The following is a 25,160-nucleotide window of genomic DNA, read 5'->3' on the forward strand; positions in this document are numbered from 1 at the left end:
CCCAGCCACTGGGGAGCCATGCCCAGCCACTGGGGAGCCAGGCCCAGCCACTGGGGAGCCAGGCCCAGCCACTTGGGTACCAGGCCCAGCCACTTGGGAGCCATGCCCAGCCACTGCGGAGCCATGCCCAGCCACTGGGGAGCCAGGCCCAGCCACTGGGGAGCCAGACCCAGCCACTGGGGAGCCAGGCCCAGCCACTGGGGAACCAGGCCCAGCCACTTGGGAGCCATGCCCAGCCACTGCGGAGCCATGCCCAGACACTGGGGAGCCAGGCCCAGCCACTTGGGAGCCAGACCCAGCCACTGGGGAGCCAGGCCCAGCCACTGGGGAACCAGGCCCAGCCACTTGGGAGCCAGGCCCAGCCACTGGGGAGCAATGCCCAGCCACTGGGGAGCCAGGCCCAGCCACTGGGGAGCCAGGCCCAGCCACTTGGGAGCCAGGCCCAGCCACTGGGGAGCCAGGCCCAGCCACTTCGGAGCCAGGCCCAGCCACTGGGGTGCCAGGCCCAGCCACTGGGGAGCCAGGCCCAGCCACTGGGGAGCCAGGCCCAGCCACTGGGAAGCCAGACCCAGCCACTTGGAAGCCAGGCCCAGCCACTGGGGAGCCAGGCCCAGCCACTGGGGAGCCAGGCCCAGCCACTTGGGAGCCATGCCCAGCCACTGGGGAGCCAGGCCCAGCCACTTGGGAGCCAGGCCCAGCCACTGGGGTGCCAGGCCCAGCCACTGGGGTGCCAGGCCCAGCCACTGGGAAGCCAGGCCCAGCCACTGGGGAGCCAGGCCCAGCCACAGGCCCAGCCACTGGGAAGCCAGGCCCAGCCACAGGCCCAGCCACTGGGGAGCCAGGCCCAGCCACTGGGGAGCCAGGCCCAGCCACAGGCCCAGCCACTGGGGAGCCAGGCCCAGCCACTGGGGAGCCATGCCCAGCCACTGGGGAGCCAGGCCCAGCCACTGGGGAGCCAGGCCCAGCCACTGGGGAGCCAGGTCCAGCCACTGGGGAGCCAGGCCCAGCCACTGGGGAGCCAGGCCCAGCCACTTGGGAGCCATGCCCAGCCACTGGGGAGCCAGGCCCAGCCACTGGGGAGCCATGCCCAGCCACTGGGGAGCCATGCCCAGCCACTGGGGAGCCAGGCCCAGCCACTGGGGAGCCAGGCCCAGCCACAGGCCCAGCCACTGGGGAGCCAGGCCCAGCCACTGGGGAGCCATGCCCAGCCACTGGGGAGCCAGGCCCAGCCACTGGGGAGCCAGGCCCAGCCACTGGGGAGCCAGGTCCAGCCACTGGGGAGCCAGGCCCAGCCACTGGGGAGCCAGGCCCAGCCACTTGGGAGCCATGCCCAGCCACTGGGGAGCCAGGCCCAGCCACTGGGGAGCCATGCCCAGCCACTGGGGAGCCAGGCCCAGCCACTGGGGAGCCAGGCCCAGCCAACCAGATTGAGTTTATCCCCAGAAATGGGCTTTATTACAGACAGAAATACTCCTCTGCACCCCCCCACCCCCCTCCCCTCAGACAGTCCTGCAGATAAAGAAGCCGGATGTGAAGGTCCTGAGCTGGCGGGGTTACACATGGTCTTCTGTTGTGAGGCCGGTTGGACGTACTGCCAAATTCTCTAAAAACGATATTAGAGGCAGGCGGCTTATGGTAGAAAAAGGAACATTAAATTCTCTGGAAAGAGCTCTGGTGGAAATTTCTGGAGTCAGCATGACAACTCCCTCTAAACTTGAGACATCTGTGGCATTGTATTGTGTGATAAAACTGCACATTTTAAAGTGGCCGTTTATTTCCCCCAGCACAAGGTGCACCTGTGTAATTTCTCCACAACATTTGAGAGAAATAATATTTTTGTGCAGATGGAACATTTCTAGGATTTTTTTTCCTTCTCTTGAAACAAACAATACTTTACATGTTAGGTTTATATTTTTGTACAGTCTGGTAGGGCTACCGTTTTTAACATGTGTATTTCCGGTAGAGCTACCGTTTTTAACATGTGTATTTCCGGTAGGGCTACCGTTTTTAACATGTGTATTTCCGGTAGGGCTACCGTTTTTAACATGTGTATTTCCGGTAGGGCTACCGTTTTTAACATGTGTATTTCCGGTAGGGCTACCGTTTTTAACATGTGTATTTCCGGTAGGGCTACCGTTTTTAACATGTGTATTTCCGGTAGGGCTACCGTTTTTAACATGTGTATTTCCGGTAGGGCTACCGTTTTTAACATGTGTATTTCCGGTAGGGCTACCGTTTTTAACATGTGTATTTCCGGTAGGGCTACCGTTCCAGGCTGAGGAGAACGATCAGCTGGATTTACTGATGGAGACAGAGGGGCTGAGAAAGTCTATCCACAAACTGGGGACTATCATCACTACCAGGTCAGTCTATATCAGCTGGGGTCTATCATCACTACCAGGTCAGTCTATATCAGATGGGGTCTATCATCACTACCAGGTCAGTCTATATCAGATGGGGTCTATCACTACCAGGTCAGTCTATATCAGCTGGGAACCGTCATCACTACCAGGTCAGTCTATATCAGCTGGGGTCTATCATCACTACCAGGTCAGTCTATATCAGCTGGGGTCTATCATCACTACCAGGTCAGTCTATATCAGCTGGGGTCTATCATCACTACAAGGTCAGTCTATATCAGCTGGGGTCTATCATCACTACCAGGTCAGTCTATATCAGCTGGGGTCTATCATCACTACCAGGTCAGTCTACATCAGCTGGGAACCATCATCACAACCAGGTCAGTCTACATCAGCTGGGAACCATCATCACTACCAGGTCAGTCTACATCAGCTGGGAACCATCATCACAACCAGGTCAGTCTACATCAGCTGGGAACCATCATCACTACCAGGTCAGTCTATATCAGCTGGGAACCATCATCACTACCAGGTCAGTCTATATCAGATGGGAACCGTCATCACTACCAGGTCAGTCTATATCAGATGGGAACCGTCATCACTACCAGGTCAGTCTATATCAGATGAGGTCCATCATCACTACCAGGTCAGTGTGGTCAGGTGGACCAGTATCCGAAAGGTGGCTGATTCACGTCCCGGGAGGAGCGATGGAATGGTGGGACATGAACTTGCTGCTGGAATCAGAGATAAAATATGAATAAACAAATAAATAAATTATGAATGAACAAAATGTATTTTTTGTATTAAAAATGAAATGAAACAATTCATATAAATTAAATAAAAATAATGACATCATGATTTTCGTCCCAAGCGCGGTGGCGAGCCAGAGTGAGGCGTCGGGTGTGGGACTGGAGCAGTGCACCGTGGGTCTCCCAGCCTGCGTAACCATAATGACCAGAGACAAGGCCGGCGGACCATGCAGGAGCGGCAATGCCATCCTGTCTGCTGAGGTGGGGGGCCGACACGCACGTTCAGCTAAACTAAAACAAACTAAACTAATGTATGCTACGCTATGCTACGTTACGCTAAACTAAGATAAAATAAATGAATGTATGCTACGCTATGCTAAGCTATGCTACGTTACTCTAAAGTAAGATAAAATAAATGAATGTATGCTACGCTATGCTAACCTATGCTACGTTACGTTAAACTAAGCTAAAATAAATGAATGAATGCTACGCTATGCTAAGCTATGTTACGTTACGCTAAACTAATTACCATACATGGATAAATAGTGTTGTTATATCTCCTTCCAGGTGTGTACTCCAGATGGCAGCGTGGCGGACGGGGAGATACTCGACTATAAGAACGGAACATATGATTTTGTTTACACTGTAAACAAGGAAGGAGAGTTTTCATTGGCTCTCCGGCTCTATGACCAACACATCAAAGGAAGTCCCTTCAGACTCAGAGTTACCAGGTCCCCTGACCCTGAGGTAATGAGAGATAGAGAGAGACCCCACAGAGCCCCAGGACAGCAACACAATTAGACCCAACAAAATCATGAGAAAACAAAAAGATAATTACTTGACACATTGGAGAGACTCAACAAAAAAACTGAGCAAACTAGAAATACTATTTGGCCCTAAACAGAGAGTACACAGTGACAGGATACCTGACCACTGTGACAGTCAAAGCTTTCCTTAAATTTGGATCAATGTTCAGACTCACTGAGAAGAGCCTTGCTATTGAGAAAGGCCGCCGTAGGCAGACATGGCTCTCAAGAGAAGACAGGCTATGTGCTCACTGCCCACAAAATGAGTTGGAAACTGAGCTGCACTTCCTAACCTCCTGCCCAATGTATGACCATATTAGAGAGAAATATTCCCCTCAGATTACACAGACCCACAAAGAATTCGAAAACAAATCCAATTTTGATAAACTCCCATATCTACTGGGTGAAATTCCACAGTGTGCCATCACAGCAGCAAGATGTGTGACCTGTTGCAACAAGAAAAGGGCAACCAGTGAAGAACAAACACCATTGTAAATACAAACAATATTTATGTTTATTTATTTTCCCATTACAATTTGCACATCGTTACAACACTCTCTCTCTCTCTCTATATATAATATATATAAAAAATATATATATGAGAGAGAGAGAGAGAGAGAGAGAGAGAGAGAGAGAGAGAGAGAAGACTCATGGCTCGACAATGCCAAGACAGCCTCACTGCTACCCAGAATACACTGCAAGATTTTACTGCAGAGAATGCAGGGAGAGGGGTTGAGAAAAATAGAGGGAAGGAGGGAGGGGAAACAAGAGAGAAAACAAAGCAGAGAAGATGGTGTTAAATTAGGATGATGGAGGATTGTCTACCGTCCCTCTAAACTCCATGTTCAATGTATTTTCCAGGAGTCTCCTCCCACCACCACAGCCACCTCTCTGGCGGCCACCGCCACCCCGTCTACAGGCTCCTCTGAGGGGGCTAAGCGGAGAGGAAAGTCCCCTGGGAGTAAGAAGAAGGGGTCCAGGAGGACAGGCAGTGCCCTGGGAACACCCAGACGCAAAGAGAATCCCATCGAAGATGATCTCATCTTCAGGATCGGTGAGAGAAGGAGATCTGTGCATTTTTATTTATTTTTCTCTGTCTGTCTGTCTGTCTGTCTGGCTCTGTCTGCTTCTTTCTCTGTCTGCTTCTCTGTCTGTCTGTCTGTCTGTCTGTCTGTCTGTCTGTCTGTCTGTCTGTCTGTCTGTCTGTCTGTCTGTCTCTCTCTCTCTCTCTGTCTGCTTCTTTCTCTGTCTGCTTCTTTCTCGGTCTGCTTCTCACTCGGTCTGCTTCTTTCTCGGTCTGCTTCTTTCTCTGTCTGCTTCTCTCTCTGTCTGCTTCTCTCTCTGTCTCTGTCTGTCTGCTTCTCTCTCTGTCTGCTTCTCTCTTTATTTCTCTCTCTAGCTCTAGTTTCTCCATGAATAATGTTTTCACTCTGTGCACTCCAGGTACTAAGGGGAGAAATAAAGGAGAGTTTACTAACCTGCAGGGTGTGTCGGCGTCCTCCAATGGCAGGATTCTAATAGCAGACAGCAATAACCAATGTGTCCAGGTAAACACACACATAGACACACACACGCACACGCACACACACACACACACCGTGGCAGAATTTTGATCATTTGTGTGTGTGTGTGTGTGTGTGTGTCTGTCCCCCCCCGGACAGATCTTCTCTAATGAGGGGGAATTTAACAGTCGTTTTGGGGTGAGGGGTCGGTCGCCAGGTCAACTCCAACGGCCAACGGGTGTGGCTGTTCACCCCAACGGTGACATCATCATCGCCGACTACGACAACAAGTGGGTCAGCATCTTCTCCAGCGAGGGCAAATACAAGGTGAACATACAGGTGACATACAGGTGACATACAGGTGATTTACAGGAGACATACAGGTGACATATAGGAGACATATAGGACACATACAGGAGACATACAGGAGACATACAGGAGACATATAGGAGACATATAGGAGACATATAGGACACATATAGGAGACATATACATACAGGTGACATACAGGAGACATATAGGACACATACAGGAGACATACAGGAGACATATAGGAGACATATAGGACACATATAGGAGACATATACATACAGGAGACAGACAGGTGACATACAGGTGACATATAGGAGACATACAGGAGACATACAGGAGACATATAGGACACATACAGGAGACATACAGGAGACAGACAGGAGACATACAGGAGACATACAGGAGACATACAGGAGACATACAGGTGATTTACAGGAGACATACAGGAGACGTACAGGAGACATACAGGAGACATACAGGAGACATACAGGAGACAAACAGGAGACAAACAGGAGACAAACAGGAGACATACAGGAGACAGACAGGAGACATACAGGAGACATACAGGAGACAGACAGGAGACAGACAGGAGACATACAGGAGACAGACAGGAGACAGACAGGAGACATATAGGAGACATACAGGAGACATACAGGAGACATACAGGAGACAAACAGGAGACAAACAGGAGATAAACAGGAGACATATAGGAGACATATAGGAGACATACAGGAGACATATACACACAGGAGACATATAGGAGACATATAGGAGACATACAGGAGACATATACACACAGGAGACATACAGGAGACATACAGGTGATTTACAGGAGACATACAGGAGACATACAGGAGACATACAGGAGACAGACAGGAGACATACAGGAGACATACAGGAGACATACAGGAGACATACAGGAGACAGACAGGAGACATATAGGAGACATACAGGAGACATACAGGAGACAAACAGGAGACAAACAGGAGACATATAGGAGACATATAGGAGACATATAGGAGACATACAGGAGACATACAGGCGACATATAGGCAGGCACATGCACAGATAGAGGTCTAAGGGTACCTGAGCACCTTCCCTACAGAAAAGCGAACTTTCAGATTGGTGTTTTTTTTATTTTATTATAACATTTTTTAATGTCACTTTAAGTCTACTTTCTCATGTTCTTCGGCCCCATAACGTCACATGGCGATCTTATTATAATGGGCAAACGATCGTTTATTCATCTGGTACGTCCATATGTAACCTCCTACATTAGAACAAGAGAGGGGCTTCTTGTATCAAAACACAGAAGTTAGCTAGCTAACGTTACCGTGTGGATATTGACAGGTCTTTGGATGAATCACATTTTTTCAAACATTTAATGCAACGTTACACAGCTTTTACCCATGGAATTCATATGGCGCCATCGACGACACAGCGCTCAGTCAAGAAAGTCAGAAAAAGAAAGTTAATGCCGAGTGAGAATGATGTTTCATTTTCAGTCTTCTGCCGTGAATGATTCATCCCTACACAGAGACTAATGTTATTGTCACAGGGGCTTTGATACATGTTCTCCTGTGTTCCAACACAGGTCGGTGCCGTTCAAGATGAGGGAGGACCATCATTATTTTCATCAGCATGACCTTATTTCTATTACAGTATACTGGATGATTCATATTCACCCAGTTCAATGTAACAGTGACAGGTTTAGGTTACTGTCATTCATATCCACCCAGTTCAATGTAACAGTGACAGGTTTAGGTTACTGTCATTCATATCCACCCAGTTCAATGTAACAGTGACAGGTTTAGGTTACTGTCATTCATATCCACCCAGTTCAATGTAACAGTGACAGGTTTAGGTTACTGTCATTCATATCCACCCAGTTCAATGTAACAGTGATGGGTTTAGGTTACTGTCATTCATATCCACCCAGTTCAATGTAACAGTGACAGGTTTAGGTTACTGTCATTCACCCAGTTCAGTGACAGGTTTAGGTTACTGTCATTCACATTCACCCAGTTCAATGTAACAGTGACAGGTTTAGGTTACTGTCATTCACATTCACCCAGTTCAATGTAACAGTGACAGGTTTAGGTTACTGTCATTCACCCAGTTCAATGTAACAGTGACAGGTTTAGGTTACTGTCATTCACCCAGTTCAATGTAACAGTGACAGGTTTAGGTTACTGTCATTCACCCAGTTCAATGTAACAGTGACAGGTTTAGGTTACTGTCATTCATATTCACCCAGGTCAATGTAACAGTGACAGGTTTAGGTTACTGTCATTCATATTCACCCAGTTCAATGTAACATCAATAGGTTTAGGTTACTGTCATTCATATCCACCCAGTTCAATGTAACAGTGATTTGTTTAGGTTACTGTCATTCACCCAGTTCAATGTAACAGTGACAGGTTTAGGTTACTGTCATTCATATTCACCCAGTTCAATGTAACAGTGATGGGTTTAGGTTACTGTCATTCATATTCACCCAGTTCAATGTAACAGTGACAGGTTTAGGTTACTGTCATTCATATTCACCCAGTTCAATGTAACAGTGACAGGTTTAGGTTACTGTCATTCACCCAGTTCAATGTAACAGTGACAGGTTTAGGTTACTGTCACTCACCCAGTTCAATGTAACAGTGACAGGTTTAGGTTACTGTCATTCATATTCACCCAGTTCAATGTGACAGTGACAGGTTTAGGTTACTGTCATTCATATTCACCCAGTTCAATGTAACAGTGACAGGTTTAGGTTACTGTCATTCATATTCACCCAGTTCAATGTAACAGTGACAGGTTTAGGTTACTGTCATTCATATTCACCCAGTTCAATGTAACATCAATAGGTTTAGGTTACTGTCATTCATATTCACCCAGTTCAATGTAACAGTCATGGGTTTAGGTTACTGTCATTCATATTCACCCAGTTCAATGTAACAGTGACAGGTTTAGGTTACTGTCATTCATATTCACCCAGTTCAATGTAACAGTCATGGGTTTAGGTTACTGTCATTCATATTCACCCAGTTCAATGTAACAGTCATGGGTTTAGGTTACTGTCATTCATATTCACCCAGTTCAATGTAACAGTCATGGGTTTAGGTTACTGTCATTCATATTCACCCAGTTCAATGTAACAGTGACAGGTTTAGGTTACTGTCATTCATATTCACCCAGTTCAATGTAACAGTCATGGGTTTAGGTTACTGTCATTCATATTCACCCAGTTCAATGTAACAGTGACAGGTTTAGGTTACTGTCATTCACCCAGTTCAATGTAACAGTGACAGGTTTAGGTTACTGTCATTCACCCAGTTCAATGTAACAGTGATGGGTTTAGGTTACTGTCATTCATATTCACCCAGTTCAATGTAACAGTCATGGGTTTAGGTTACTGTCATTCATATTCACCCAGTTCAATGTAACAGTGACAGGTTTAGGTTACTGTCATTCATATTCACCCAGTTCAATGTAACAGTCATGGGTTTAGGTTACTGTCATTCATATTCACCCAGTTCAATGTAACAGTGACAGGTTTAGGTTACTGTCATTCATATTCACCCAGTTCAATGTAACAGTGACAGGTTTAGGTTACTGTCATTCATATTCACCCAGTTCAATGTAACAGTGATGGGTTTAGGTTACTGTCATTCACCCAGTTCAATGTAACAGTGACAGGTTTAGGTTACTGTCATTCACCCAGTTCAATGTAACAGTGATGGGTTTAGGTTACTGTCATTCATATTCACCCAGTTCAATGTAACAGTCATGGGTTTAGGTTACTGTCATTCATATTCACCCAGTTCAATGTAACAGTGACAGGTTTAGGTTACTGTCATTCATATTCACCCAGTTCAATGTAACAGTGACAGGTTTAGGTTACTGTCATTCATATTCACCCAGTTCAATGTAACAGTGACAGGTTTAGGTTACTGTCATTCATATTCACCCAGTTCAATGTAACAGTGACAGGTTTAGGTTACTGTCATTCATATTCACCCAGTTCAATGTAACAGTGACAGGTTTAGGTTACTGTCATTCACCCAGTTCAATGTAACAGTGACAGGTTTAGGTTACTGTCATTCATATTCACCCAGTTCAATGTAACAGTGACAGGTTTAGGTTACTGTCATTCACCCAGTTCAATGTAACAGTGACAGGTTTAGGTTACTGTCATTCATATTCACCCAGTTCAATGTAACATTGATAGGTTTAGGTTACTACAAATGTTCCCTATCACGAAGTTGCTACAACCTTAGGAATTAAAGTTTACAACGTAGGTGCACAGGTAGAGAGGATTTTGAGTAATCAAGGTGACAGAAAGTGACACAATCAATATTGCCTGCATCCACCTGTAATCATTATTGCCTGCATCCACCTGTAGTCATTATTGCCTGCATCCACCTGTAGTCATCATTGCCTGCATCCACCTGTAGTCATTATTGCCTGCATCCACCTGTAGTCATTATTGCCTGCATCCACCTGTAATCATTATTGCCTGCATCCACCTGTAATCATCATTGCCTGCATCCACCTGTAGTCATTATTGCCTGCATCCACCTGTAGTCATTATTGCCTGCATCCACCTGTAGTCATTATTGCCTGCATCCACCTGTAGTCATTATTGCCTGCATCCACCTGTAGTCATTATTGCCTGCATCCACCTGTAATCAATAGACAAAGAGTTTCAAGCGAGAGTTTCCATTGGTCAAATTCAGGAATGTTTATCCTTTGCTTCCATTTAATCTTTTTGAAATATTTTTTTATAGAATTGGCGGAATGAATACACCCCTGATCACACGCAAACACAGTTCACTGTCACAGCAGCCACATACAAACTGCATGATCCCTTTTATTGTTTTATAATTCCTTCTCCCATCATCCTCCACTCACATTTTTCTTTCGCTTGTGGACTTCACTGCACAACACATCAGCTCTCTGTGACCAGGCGAAAAAGAAAAAAAAATTTTTTTCCAAGCCAAACCTTCATACCGTAACCGCTACACACAGCCTACATCATTGTCACCATTATTAGCTAACGTCATAGTGAAAATAGCTACTGGAACCAACGCGTTAGAAAACCCGCTATGATCATGCAGTACAGTGTACAGTCAGCAAACAGTTTAGCAGTTACACGTGCAGGCCCCGGTGGCAATACATTAATAAAACCCTTACATAACATCCCTCTGTTATAGCCAGCTAGCTAACATAGCATCCCTCTGTTATAGCCAGCTAGCTAACATAGCATCCCTCTGTTATAGCCAGCTAGCTAACATAGCATCCCTCTCTGTTGGATAGCCAGCTAGCTAACATAGCATCCCTCTGTCATAGCCAGCTAGCTAACATAGCATCCCTCTGTTATAGCCAGCTAGCTAACATAGCATCTCTCTTTGTTTGAGCCGGGTGTTTGAGCAGGCTAAATTAGCTAGCTGCATTTGCTAGCTAAGTAAGTGAATTTGAAAAGAAAATACAACAACTACCGTTCAAAAGTTTGGGGTCACTTATAAATGTCCTTGTTTTTGAAAGAAAAGCACTTTTTTTTTTGTCCGTTAAAATAACATCAAAATGATCAGAAATCCAGTGTAGACATTGTTAATGTTGTAAATGACTATTGTAGCTGGAAACGGCTGATTTTTTAAATTGAATATTTAGACAGGCGTACAGAGGCCCATTATCAGCAACCTTCACTCCTGTGTTCCAATGGTACGTTGTGTTAGCTAATCCAAGTTTATCATTTTAAAAGGCTAATTGATCATTAGAAAACCCTTTTGAAATTGTTAGCACAGCTGAAAACTGTTGTTCTGATTAAAGAAGCAGTAAAACTGGCCTTCTTTAGACTAGTTGAGTACTTGGAGCATCAGCATTTGTGGGTTTGATTACAGGCTCCAAATGGCCAGAAACAAATAACTTTCTTCTGAAACTCATCAGTCTATTCTTGTTCTGAGAAATGAAGGCTAGCAATTGCGAGAAATTGCCAAGAAACTGAAGATCTCGTACAACGCTGTGTACTACTCCCTTCACAGAACAGCACAAACTAGTTTTAGAAACAGACGCCTCACAAGTCCTCAGCTGGCAGCTTGATTAATAAATAGTGCCTGCAAAAACACCGGTCTCAATGTCAACAGTGAAGAGGCGACTCCGGGATGCTGGCCTTTTAGGCAAAGTACCTCTGTCCAGTGTCTGTGTTCTTTTGCCTATCTTAATCTTTTCTTTTTGTTGGCCAGTCTGAGATATGGCTTTTTCTTTGGCCAGCATCCTGGAGTCGCCACTTCACTGTTGAAGTTACCTAAAAAGGACAACTTTTTTAAAATGTTTCATGATTTTTATGAAATTCTCTGAGGAGGATGCTCCTCCCCTTCCTCCTCCACGGGCATACATTTTTAGTTCAACTGTATTAAGTTGTTTCCTATATTATTAACTAGCTAGCTAGCCAACTGCATATTACTGATTAGCTAGCTAGCTGACCGGAAGCTGCATATCATTACTAGCTAGCCAGCTGTATATCTTTGGCTAGTTAGCCAGCTGACTGGAAGCTGCATAATATTGCTAGCTAGCCAGCTCCACATTATTGGTTTGCTAGAAGGCTGACCGTAAGCTGCATAACATTACTAGCTAGCTGACCAGAAGCTGATTAACGTTACTAGTTAGCTGACCGGCAGCTACATAACTTTACTAGGTAGCTGACCGGAAGCTGCATAACGTTACTAGCTAGGTAGCTGACCAGAAGCTACATAACAATACTAGCTGGTAGCTGACCAGAAGCTGCATAACATTTCTAGCTAGGTAGCTGACCGGAAGCTGCATAACATTACTAGCTAGGTAGCTGACCAGAAGCTGCATAACGTTCCTAGATAGCTGACAGGAAGCTGCATAACTTTACTAGCTAGGTAGCTGACCAGAAGCTACATAACATTACTAGCTAGGTAGCTGACCAGAAGCTACATAACATTACTAGCTAGCTGACATGAAGCTGCATAACATTACTAGCTAGGTAGCTGACCAGAAGCTACATAACATTACTAGCTAGCTGACCAGAAGCTACATAACATTACTAGCTAGCTGACCAGAAGCTGCATAACTTTACTAGCTGTTACTGACCTGTGGAGAATAATGGTATTCTGCCTGTAGTCTGCCGTGTGGAGAATAATGGTATTCTGCCTATAGTGTGCCCTGTGGAGAATAATGGTATTCTGCCTGTAGTGTGCCCTGTGGAGAATAACGGTATTCTGCCTGTAGTCTGCCCTGTGGAGAATAATGGTATTCTGCCTGTAGTGTGCCCTGTGGAGAATAACGGTATTCTGCCTGTAGTCTGCCCTGTGGAGAATAACGGTATTCTGCCTGTAGTCTGCCCTGTGGAGAATGACGGTATTCTGCCTGTAGTCTGCCCTGTGGAGAATAACGGTATTCTGCCTGTAGTCTGCCCTGTGGAGAATAACGGTATTCTGCCTGTAGTCTGCCCTGTGGAGAATAACGGTATTCTGCCTGTAGTCTGCCCTGTGGAGAATAACGGTATTCTGCCTGTAGTCTGCCCTGTGGAGAATAACGGTATTCTGCCTGTAGTCTGTCCTGTGGAGAATAACGGTGATCAGACACCTTGACTTTTCCCACATTTTGTTACTTTACAGCCTTATCCCAAAATGGATTAAATTATTTTTTCCCCTCATCAAGCTACACACAATATCCTATAATGACAAAGCAAAAACAGTAAAAAAATATATATTTTTGCACATATATAAAAAATAAACAACTGAAATATTACATTTACATAAGTACTCAGATCATTTACTCACTAATTTGTTGAAACACCTTTGGCAGCGATTACAGTCTTGAGTCTTCTTGGGTATGATGCTACAAGCTTGGCACACTTATATTTGGGGAGTTTCTCCCATTCTTCTCTGCAGATCCTCTCAAGCTCTGTCAGGTTGGATGGGAAGAGTCTCTGCACAGCTATTTTCAGGTCTCTCCAAATGTTCGATTGGGTTCAAGTCCGGGCTCTGGTTGGGCCACTTAAGGACATTCAAAGAATTTTCCGGAAGCCACTCCTGCATTGTCTTGGCTGTGTGCTTAGGGTTGTTGTCCTGATGGAAGGTGAACCTTCACCCCAGTCTGAGGTCCTGAGAGCTCTGTAGAAGGTTTTCATTAAGGATCTCTCTGTACTTTGCTCTGTTCATTTTTCCCTTGATCCTGACTAGTCTCCCAGTCCCTGCCGCTGAAAAACACCCCCACACATGATGCTGCCACCACCATGCTTCACCTTAGGGATGGTGCCAGGTTTCCTCCAGATGTTCAATATTGGTTGTCCTTCTGGAAGGTTCTCCCATCTCCATAGAGGAACACTAGAGCTCTGTCAGAGTGACCATCGGGTTCTTGGTCACCTCCCTGACAAAGGCCCTTCTCCCCCGATTGCTCAGTTTTGCCAGAGGCCAGCTCTTGGAAGAGTCTTGGTAGTTCCAAACTTCTTCCATTTAAGAATGATGGAGGCCACTGTGTTCTTAGAGACCTTCAATGCTTCATAAATGTTGTGGTACCTTTCCCCAGATCTGTACCTCGACACAATCCTGTCTCGGAGCTCTATGGACAATTCCTTCGACCTCATGGCTTGGTTTTTGACACCTGTGTGCCTTTCTAAATCATATCCAATCAATCAAATTTACCACAGGTGAACTCCAATTAAGTTGATCAATGGAAACAGGATGCACCTGCACATATTTACACGTTTCATAGCAAAGGGTCTGAATACTTATGCAAATAAGGTATTTTTAAATTTTTAATTTTTAATAAATTCACAAAAATCTTCGGAAAATCTTCCCTTTGTCATTATAGGATATTGTGTTTAGATTGCTGAGTACATTTTTTAATATAATCCATTTTAGAATAAGGAACATAACAAAATGGCACTTTTTTTTGGGGGGGGGGGTACTTTGGGCATCTACCCCTCCAAATGTCTGAGCACAACAATCTATAGGTGACATATAAGTGACATAAAAGTGACATACAGGTAACTTTATTCTATTTTCAGGCCAAGCTGTGATTGGTTGTGTTAGCTGTATGTCAGGCTTACCTGTCCTCTGATTGGTTGTGTCATCTGTCTGTCTGTCAGGCCAAGCTGGGCTCTGGTAGGCTAATGGGACCGAAGGGCGTGTCAGTGGATCAGAACGGTCATGTGATCGTCGTTGACAACAAGGCATGCACCGTCTTCATCTTCCAGCCAACCGGCAAGCTCGTTTCTAAATTCGGTAGCCGCGGCAACGGAGACAAACAGTTTGCAGGTGTGTTGATGATGATGCTGAGGGTCATGATGGTGATGATGATGGGAATGATAATGATGGTGATGATCATGATCCATCTCTCCTCCTCTCTCCACTTCCTCTTCACCTCTCCTCCTCTCTCCACCTCCTCTCCTTCTCTCTCCACCTCGTTTCCTTCTCTCTCCACCTCCTCTCCTCCTCTCTCCACCTCCTCTTCATTTGTCCTCTCTCCACATACTCCTTTCCTCCTCTCTCCACCTCGTTTCCTTCTCTCTCCACCTCGTTTCCTTCTCTCTCCACCTCATTGCCTCCTCTCTCCACCTCATTGCCTCCTCTCTCCACTTCTCTCTCCACCTCCTCTCTCCACCTCCTCTTCATGTGTCCTCTCCTCTCTCCACTTACTCCTTTCCTCCTCTCTCCACCTCCTCTCATCCTCTCTCCACCTCCTCTTCATTTGTCCTCTCTCCACTTACTCCTTTCCTCTCCTGTCCACCTCCTCTCCTCCTCTCTCCATTTGTCCTCTCTCCACCTCTCCTCCTCTCTCCACCTCGTTTCCTTCTCTCTCCACCTCGTTTCCTCCTCTCTCCACTTACTCCTTTCCTCCTCTCTCCGCTTACTCCTTTCCTCCTCTCTCCACCTCATTGCCTCCACTCTCCTCTCTTCCGACCAGGTCCTCATTTTGCAGCCGTCAACAACAACAATGAGATCATAGTGACAGACTTTCACAACCACTCAGTCAAGGTAAGCAACTAACTTATCAGGACACTTCCACCCAATATTTACTAGGTCTGGTGGATCAACTAAACATGACATTCGTTAATTAAACCAACAGAATGAATGGGAAAAAGTCCTGGTTCAATTAAAAAAAGTCCCCATTTCCCTCCCTCACGCCCTCCCGCCCAGGTGTTCACCCCAGAGGGAGAGCTGCTGTTGAAGTTTGGATCTAACGGAGAGGGCAACGGTCAATTTAATGCTCCTACAGGCGTGGCCGTCGATGTGAATGGGAACATCATTGTAGCTGACTGGGGCAACAGCCGCATACAGGTACAGTTTTATATATAGATATATATATATATAGATATACAGTACCAGTCATACAGGTATAGTTTTATATATAGAGATATATATATAGATATACAGTACCAGTCATGCAGGTATAGTTTTATATATAGATATATATATATAGATATACAGTACCAGTCATACAGGTATAGTTTTATATATAGAGATATATATGTAGATATACAGTACCAGTCATACAGGTATAGTTTTATATATAGATATATATATATATATATACAGTACCAGTCATACAGGTATAGTTTTATATATAGATATACAGTACCAGTCATACAGGTATAGTTGTATATATAGAGATATATATAGATATACAGTACCAGTCATACAGGTATAGTTATATATATATTGTAACGGTTTTCTAGGTGTGGTGAAGGAGAGTCGGACCAAAACACAGCGTGTAGATTGCGATCCATGTTTATTCAAACAAACGTAAACACGAGATAACACAAACACTACAAAAACAATAAACGTAACGAAAACCGAAACAGCCCTATCTGGTGCAAACACTAAGACAGGAACAATCACCCACGACAAACTCAAATAATATGGCTGCCTAAATATGCTTTCCAATTAGAGACAACGATAAGCACCTGCCTCTGATTGAGAACCACTCCAGACAGCCATAGACTTTGCTAGATAACCCCACTAGCTACAATCCCAAATACATACACACCAAAACCCCAAGACAAAACACACCACAATACAAAAACTCCATGCCACACCCTGGCCTGACCCAATACATGAAGAAAAACACAAAATACTTTGACCAGGGCGTGACAGATATACAGTACCAGTCATACAGGTATAGTTTTATATATAGATATATATATATATAGATATACAGTACCAGTCATACAGGTATAGTTTTATATATAGATATATATCTATAGATATACAGTACCAGTCAAAGGTTTGGACACACCCACTCATTCAAGGGTTTTTCTTTTTACTCTTTTCTACATTGTAGAATAATAGCGAAGACATCAAAACTATGAAAAAACACATACGGAATCATGTAGTAACCAAAAAAGTGTTAAACAAATCAGTATATTGTTTAGATTTTAGATTCTTCAAAGTAGCCACCCTTTGCCTTGATGACAGCTTTGCACACTCTTTGCATTCTCTCAACCAGCTTCATGAGGTAAACACCTGGAAAGCATTTAAATTAACAGGTGTGCCTTTGCTGCAAAGAAACCACTACTAAAGAACACCAATAAGAAGAAGAGACTTGCTTGGGCCAAGAAACATGAGTAATGGACATTAGACCGGTGGAATTCTGTCCTTTGGTCTGATGAGTCCAAATTTGAGATTTTTTATTCCAAACCCGCTGTGTTTTTGTGAGACGCAGAGTAGGTGACCGGATGATCTCCACATGTGTGGTGTTCCTACCGTGAAGCATGGAGGAGGAGGTGTGATTGTGTGGCGGTGCTTTGCTGGTGACACTGTCAGTGATTTTTTTCTATTCAACGCACACTTAACCAGCATGGCTACCACAGCATTCTGGAGCGATTCGCCATCCCATCTGGTTTGCGCTTAGTGGGACTATCATTTGTTTTTCAACAGGACCCAACACACCTCCAGACTGTGTAAGGGCTATTTGCCCAAAAAGGAGAGTGATGGAGTGCTGCAACAGATGACCTGGCCTCCACAATCACCGAACCTCAACACTCAACCCAATTGAGATGGTTTGGGATGAGTTGGACCGCAGAGTGAAGGAAAAACAGCCAACAAGTGCTCAGAATATGTGGGAACTTCTTCAAGACTGTTGGAAAAGCATTCCAGGTGAAGCTGGCTGAGAGAATGCCACATCCACAACAGCCACAGATATAATATAGGTAATTTATTTAACCAGGCAAGTTAGTTATGAACCAATTCTAATTTACAATGACAACCTGGATTTGAACCGGACAATTGTGCTCTGCCCTATTGGACTCCCAATCACGGCTGGATGTGATACAGCCTGGATTTGAACCACTGTAGTGACTTCTCTTGCACTGAGATGCAGTGCCTTAGACCGCTGCGTCACTCAGTGCATTCAGAAAGTGTTCATATTCTTTAAATTAATCCATAAATATATGTTTTTCCTCACCCATCTTATACACAATACCCCATAATGACATCACAATACCCCATAATGACAAAGTGAAAACATAGTTTTAGAAATGTTTGCAAATTTACTGAAAATTAAGTACAGAAATAATTTATTCACATAATTATTCACACCCCTGAGTCAATACAGCGGTTACAGCTGTGAGTCTTTCTGGGTAAGTCTAAGAGCTGTGAGTGTTTCTGGGTAAGTCTCTAAGAGCTGTGAGTGTTTCTGGGTAAGTCTCTAAGAGCTGTGAGTGCTTCTGGGTAAGTCTCTAAGAGCTGTGAGTGTTTCTGGGTAAGTCTCTAAGAGCTGTGAGTGTTTCTGGGTAAGTCTCTAAGAGCTGTGAGTCTTTCTGGGTAAGTCGAAGAGCTGTGAGTGTTTCTGGGTAAGTCTCTAAGAGCTGTGAGTGTTTCTGGGTAAGTCTCTAAGAGCTGTGAGTGTTTCTGGGTAAGTCTCTAAGAGCTGTGAGTGTTTCTGGGTAAGTCTCTAAGATCTGTGAGTCTTTCTGGGTAAGTCTCTAAGAGCTGTGAGTGTTTCTGGGTAAGTCTCTAAGAGCTGTGAGTCTTTCTGGGTAAGCCTATAAGAGCTGTGAGTGTTTCTGGGTAAGTTTCTAAGAGCTGTGAGTCTTTCCGGGTAAGTCTCTAAGAGCTGTGAGTCTTTCTGGGTAAGTCTCTAAGAGCTGTGAGTCTTTCTGGGTAAGTCTCTAAGAGCTGTGCGTGTTTCTGGGTAAGTCTCTAAGAGCTGTGAGTCTTTCTGGGTAAGTCTAAGAGCTGTGAGTGTTTCTGGGTAAGTCTCTAAGAGCTGTGAGTGTTTCTGGGTAAGTCTCTAAGAGCTGTGAGTGTTTCTGGGTAAGTCTCTAAGAGCTGTGAGTCTTTCTGGGTAAGTCTCTAAGAGCTGTGAGTGTTTCTGGGTAAGTTTCTAAGAGCTGTGAGTCTTTCCGGGTAAGTCTCTAAGAGCTGTGAGTGTTTCTGGGTAAGTCTCTAAGAGCTGTGAGTCTTTCTGGGTAAGTCTCTAAGAGCTGTGAGTCTTTCTGGGTAAGTCTCTAAGAGCTGTGAGTCTTTCTGGGTAAGTCTCTAAGAGCTGTGAGTGTTTCTGGGTAAGTCTCTAAGAGCTGTGAGTCTTTCTGGGTAAGTCTCTAAGAGCTGTGAGTCTTTCTGGGTAAGTCTCTAAGAGCTGTGAGTGTTTCTGGGTAAGTCTCTAAGAGCTGTGAGTCTTTCTGGGTAAGTCTCTAAGAGCTGTGAGTCTTTCTGGGTAAGTCTCTAAGAGCTGTGAGTCTTTCTGGGTAAGTCTCTAAGAGCTGTGAGTCTTTCTGGGTAAGTCTCTAAGAGCTGTGAGTCTTTCTGGGTAAGTCTCTAAGAGCTGTGAGTCTTTCTGGGTAAGTCTCTAAGAGCTGTGAGTCTTTCTGGGTAAGTCTCTAAGAGCTGTGAGTCTTTCTGGGTAAGTCTCTAAGAGCTGTGAGTCTTTCTGGGTAAGTCTCTAAGAGCTGTGAGTCTTTCTGGGTAAGTCTCTAAGAGCTGTGAGTCTTTCTGGGTAAGTCTCTAAGAGCTTTCCACACCTGGATTATTTTTTAAAGTTCTTCAAACTCTGTCAAAGTGGTTGTTGATCATTGCTAGATTTGAAGTCATAGATTGTCACTGAGATTTAAGTCGAAGCTGTAGCTTGGAACATTCACTGTCTACTTGGTAAGCAACTTCAGTGTAGATTTGGTCTTGTGTTTTAGGTTATGGTTTTGCTGGAAGGTGATTTCGTCTCCCTAGTGGAAAGCAGACTGAACCAGGTTTTCCTCTAGGATTTTGCCTCTGCTTATCTCCATTTTGTAAAAAAATAAAAATAAATCCCCCAAAACTCCCCAGTCCTAAACGATTACAAGCATACCCATAACATGATGCAGCCACCGCCATGCTTGTACATATGGAGAGTTTTACTCAGTAATGTGTTGTGTTGGATTTGCCCCAATCATGACACTTTGTATTCAGGACAAAAAGTTATTTTTCTTTATCACCGTATTTACAGCCCTGTTGCAAACAGGATGAATGTTTTGGAATATTTGTTATTCTGTACTTCCTTCTTTTCACTCTGTCAATTAGGTTTGTATTGTGGAGTAACTACAATGTTGTTGATCCATCCTCGGTTTTCTACCTATCACAGCCAATAAACTCTGTAACTGTTTTAAAGTCACTATTGGCCTCATGGTGAAATCCCTGAGCGGTTTCCTACCTCTCCGGCAACTGAGTTAGGAAGGACGCCTGTATCTTTGTAGTGATTGGGTCTATTGATACATCATCCAAAGTGTAATGAATAACTTCACCCTGCTCAAAGGGGTATTCAATTTCTGCTTTTTATATTTCTACCTATCTACCCATTGTTTCCCTTCTTTGCGAGGCTTTGGAAAACCTCCATGTTTTTCTGTGGTTTAATAATCTGTGTTTGAAATGCACTGCTCGACTGAGGGACCTTACAATTATCTGTATGTGTTGGGGTACAGAGATGACGTAGTCATTCAAAAATCATGTTAAATATGATTATTGCACACAGAGTGAGTCCATATAACATATTATGTTACTCTGGAACTTATTTATGCCATAACAAAAAGGGGTTGAAAACTTATTGACTCATTTCAGCTTTTCATTGTTAATGAATTTGTAAAAAAAAAGAAAAAAAAAGTGAAAAACATCCACTTTGACATTATGGGGTATTGTGTATTATGCCAGTGACAAACATGTCACCCATTTAAAAAAAGTGAAACATGTGAATACTTTCTGAAGACAAGTACAAAAGTATTCAAATACAGGTACAGTATTGTTTTCAGTTACTTTAGAAAAAAGATAATTCATTCAGAATACTTTAAAAAAATACTTTGAGAAAACTTTATCTTCATAATTCTTACACAGATATCAACATTCAAAAAGTATTTTCATCATTCTATCCTCCGCCTCTCCTCTTCAGGTGTTAATTTACATAAGTACCCTCCCCTCTCCTCTCCAGGTGTTAATTTACATAAGTACCCTCCCCTCTCCTCTCCAGGTGTTAATTTACATAAGTACCCTCCCCTCTCCTCTCCAGGTGTTAATTTACATAAGTACCCTCCCCTCTCCTCTCCAGGTGTTAATTTACATAAGTACCCTCCCCCTCTCCTCTCCAGGTGTTAATTTACATAAGTATCCTCCCCCTCTCCTCTTCAGGTGTTAATTTACATAAGTACCCTCCCCCTCTCCTCTTCAGGTGTTAATTTACATAAGTATCCTCCGCCTCTCCTCTCCAGGTGTTAATTTACATAAGTACCCTCCCCTCTCCTCTCCAGGTGTTAATTTACATAAGTACCCTCCCCTCTCCTCTCCAGGTGTTAATTTACATAAGTATCCTCCCCTCTCCTCTCCAGGTGTTAATTTACATAAGTACCCTCCCTCTCCTCTCCAGGTGTTAATTTACATAAGTACCCTCCCCTCCTCTCCAGGTGTTAATTTACATAAGTACCCTCCCCTCTCCTCTCCAGGTGTTAATTTACATAAGTACCCTCCCCTCTCCTCTTCAGGTGTTAATTTACATAAGTACCCTCCCCTCTCCTCTCCAGGTGTTAATTTACATAAGTACCCTCCCTCTCCTCTCCAGGTGTTAATTTACATAAGTACCCTCCCCTCTCCTCTCCAGGTGTTAATTTACATAAGTATCCTCCCCCTCTCCTCTTCAGGTGTTAATTTACATAAGTAGCCTCCCCCTCTCGTCTCCAGGTGTTAATTTACATAAGTATCCTCCCCCTCTCCTCTCCAAGTGTTAATTTACATAAGTACCCTCCCCCTCTCCTCTCCAGGTGTTAATTTACATAAGTACCCTCCCCCTCTCCTCTCCAGGTGTTAATTTACATAAGTATCCTCCCCCTCTCCTCTCCAGGTGTTAATTTACATAAGTATCCTCCCCTCTCCTCTCCAGGTGTTAATTTACATAAGTATCCTCCCCCTCTCCTCTCCAGGTGTTAATTTACATAAGTATCCTCCCCCTCTCCTCTCCAGGTGTTAATTTACATAAGTACCCTCCCCTCTCCTCTCCAGGTGTTAATTTACATAAGTACCCTCCCCCTCTCCTCTCCAGGTGTTACATTTACATAAGTATCCTCCCCCTCTTGTCTCCAAGTGTTAATTTACATAAGTAACCTCCCCTCTCCTCTCCAAGTGTTAATTTACATAAGTAGCCTCCCCTCTCCTCTCCAAGTGTTAATTTACATAAGTAGCCTCCCCCTCTCCTCTCCAAGTGTTAATTTACATAAGTAGCCTCCCCTCTCCTCTTCAGGTGTTAATTTACATAAGTAGCCTCCCCCTCTCGTCTCCAGGTGTTAATTTACATAAGTACCCTCCCCCTCTCCTCTCCAGGTGTTAATTTACATAAGTAGCCTCCCCCTCTCGTCTCCAGGTGTTAATTTACATAAGTATCCTCCCCCTCTCCTCTCCAGGTGTTAAATTTACATATGTATCCTCCCCCTCTCCTCTCCAGGTGTTAAATTTACATAAGTATCCTCCCCCTCTCCTCTCCAGGTGTTAAATTTACATAAGTATCCTCCCCCTCTCCTCTCCAGGTGTTAATTTACATAAGTATCCTCCCCCTCTCCTCTCCAGGTGTTAATTTACATAAGTATCCTCCCCCTCTCCTCTCCAGGTGTTAATTTACATAAGTACCCTCCCCCTCTCCTCTCCAGGTGTTTGACGGTAGTGGCTCCTTCCTGTCCTATATCAACACATCAGCTGACCCTCTCTACGGACCTCAGGGTCTGGCTCTCACCTCTGATGGACACGTGGTGGTGGCCGACTCTGGGAATCACTGCTTCAAGGTCTACAGATACCTACAGTAATAGAGGGAGTGAGAAGCGAGATGGAGAGATGGATGGACAGAACCACTGTTTCAAGGTCTACAAATACCTACAGTAATAGAGGGAGTGAGAAGAGAGATGGAGAGATGGATGGACAGAACCACTGTTTCAAGGTCTACAGATACCTACAGTAATAGAGGGAGGGAGGTATGGGAGAATGGATGGAGGGAGAAGAGAGATGGAGAGATGGATCGACAGAATCACCGTTTCAAGGTCTACCACTTCCTGGTGTGAACTTAAATGACGACCAATCAAATCTGCTCCTCTCTTTGCACTGACGACACGTCACTCATCTGCCTTATTATTGGCCAGAGCTGCACAGTGAGAGCATTGGTCCTGAGACCTAGCTCTCGGCTTGCCAAAATGATGTCACAGCTCCCCATCCCACCGTGGATACCTGTTAATCTGACTCAATATCAAACTAACCTCAACCTGTTAATCTGACTCAATATCAAACTAATCTCAATCTGTTAATCTGACTCAATATCAAACTAATCTCAACCTGTTAATAATCTGACTCAATATCAAACTAATCTCAACCTGTTAATCTGACTCAATATCAAACTAATCTCAACCTGTTAATCTGACTCAATATCAAACTAATCTCAACCTGTTAATCTGACTCAATATCAAACTAATCTCAACCTGTTAATCTGACTCAATATCAAACTAATCTCAACCTGTTAATCTGACTCAATATCAAACTAATCTCAACCTGTTAATAATCTGACTCAATATCAAACTAATCTCAACCTGTTAATCTGTTCTTAAACCTATGGAGTCTACAGAACAATATATAAATTGTACGTATGGGTTCTAGAGAACGATACAAATTGTTCATATGGGTTCTAGAGAACGATACAAATTGTTCATATGGGTTCTAGAGAACGATACAAATTGTTCATATGGGTTCTAGAGAACGATACAAATTGTTCATATGGGTTCTAGAGAACGATACAAATTGTTCATATGGGTTCTAGAGAACGATACAAATTGTTCATATGGGTTCTAGAGAACGATACAAATTGTTCATATGGGTTCTAGAGAACGATACAAATTGTTCATATGGGTTCTAGAGAACGATACAAATGGTTCATATGGGTTCTAGAGAACGATACAAATGGTTCATATGGGTTCTAGAGAACGATACAAATGGTTCATATGGGTTCTAGAGAACGATACAAATTGTTCATATGGGTTCTAGAGAACGATACAAATTGTTCATATGGGTTCTAGAGAACGATACAAATTGTTCATATGGGTTCTAGAGAACGATACAAATTGTTCATATGGGTTCTAGAGAACGATACAAATTGTTCATATGGGTTCTAGAGAACGATACAAATTGTTCATATGGGTTCTAGAGAACGATACAAATTGTTCATATGGGTTCTAGAGAACGATACAAATTGTTCATATGGGTTCTAGAGAACGATACTGATAAATGTTCTATAGAATAATAAGGTTTATGGTTCGTTTGAGGATCGTTGTCTGCAAAGTAAATAAGGAATGCTCAGTAATGTTCAAGAACGTGGCTATGGTTAACACTCCACAGATATATTAACAAATCAATCAATTCATTCATTATTGATGATTGGTTGATTTGATTGATTGAGCTAAAAGGCAACTTGCGACTTTACACTTGGATGAGGTATTTATTCAACCAATACCATTTTTCAGAAGAAAATAAAATATTGGGTGCTTTCCAAATTGCTTCCCTACGTAGTGCACTACGTAGGGAACAAAGTGCTATTTGGGAGACGGACACAGTTGAAAGACAACATGGAAGAGTATATATATATATATTTGGGACTCATCCTTATTATTAACAGTGATCAATAACCATTTGCAAACTAACTCTCATCAATGCTGTTTTCACCCCCTCATTAGAAAAAAAACACAAAAAAATATATACAATTTTAGAAGTAGGGCTCAGCACGATTTAAATTCAAAAAAGGTCCTTTCCGATTGAACCGTGAATGCAGTCTCCAGAAACGCGGGAACATTGCGTTTTATTTTCTATTACGCTATAGCGTAGATCTTCATGAATTGAGCCATTAATATTTGATTAATAATTTTCTTGTTAAGGATTCCAAATGAGTTTCTTTATGATCAAGTTTGCTGATGCTTGTCAGTACAGT

General features: G+C 43.7%; 1 protein-coding gene across 1 annotated transcript in view; it reads left to right on the top strand.

Moving 5' to 3' along the window:
• Positions 1-23,966, top strand: part of LOC115139034 (tripartite motif-containing protein 2-like) — a 33,830-nt gene extending 9,864 nt beyond the window's left edge. The window contains exons 5-14 of the mRNA XM_065025194.1: positions 2,261-2,363; positions 3,232-3,370; positions 3,677-3,856; positions 4,780-4,969; positions 5,359-5,462; positions 5,577-5,744; positions 14,842-15,010; positions 15,660-15,730; positions 15,893-16,033; positions 22,849-23,966. Coding sequence (XP_064881266.1) covers positions 2,261-2,363; positions 3,232-3,370; positions 3,677-3,856; positions 4,780-4,969; positions 5,359-5,462; positions 5,577-5,744; positions 14,842-15,010; positions 15,660-15,730; positions 15,893-16,033; positions 22,849-23,001 — 1,418 coding nt within the window. The 3' untranslated portion in view covers positions 23,002-23,966. The remainder of the gene's footprint in view (positions 1-2,260; positions 2,364-3,231; positions 3,371-3,676; positions 3,857-4,779; positions 4,970-5,358; positions 5,463-5,576; positions 5,745-14,841; positions 15,011-15,659; positions 15,731-15,892; positions 16,034-22,848) is intronic.
• Positions 23,967-25,160: the final 1,194 nt, after the last annotated feature.

This window comes from Oncorhynchus nerka, linkage group LG12 (genome assembly GCF_034236695.1).
Source record: "Oncorhynchus nerka isolate Pitt River linkage group LG12, Oner_Uvic_2.0, whole genome shotgun sequence".
Classification (NCBI taxonomy): domain Eukaryota; kingdom Metazoa; phylum Chordata; class Actinopteri; order Salmoniformes; family Salmonidae; genus Oncorhynchus; species Oncorhynchus nerka.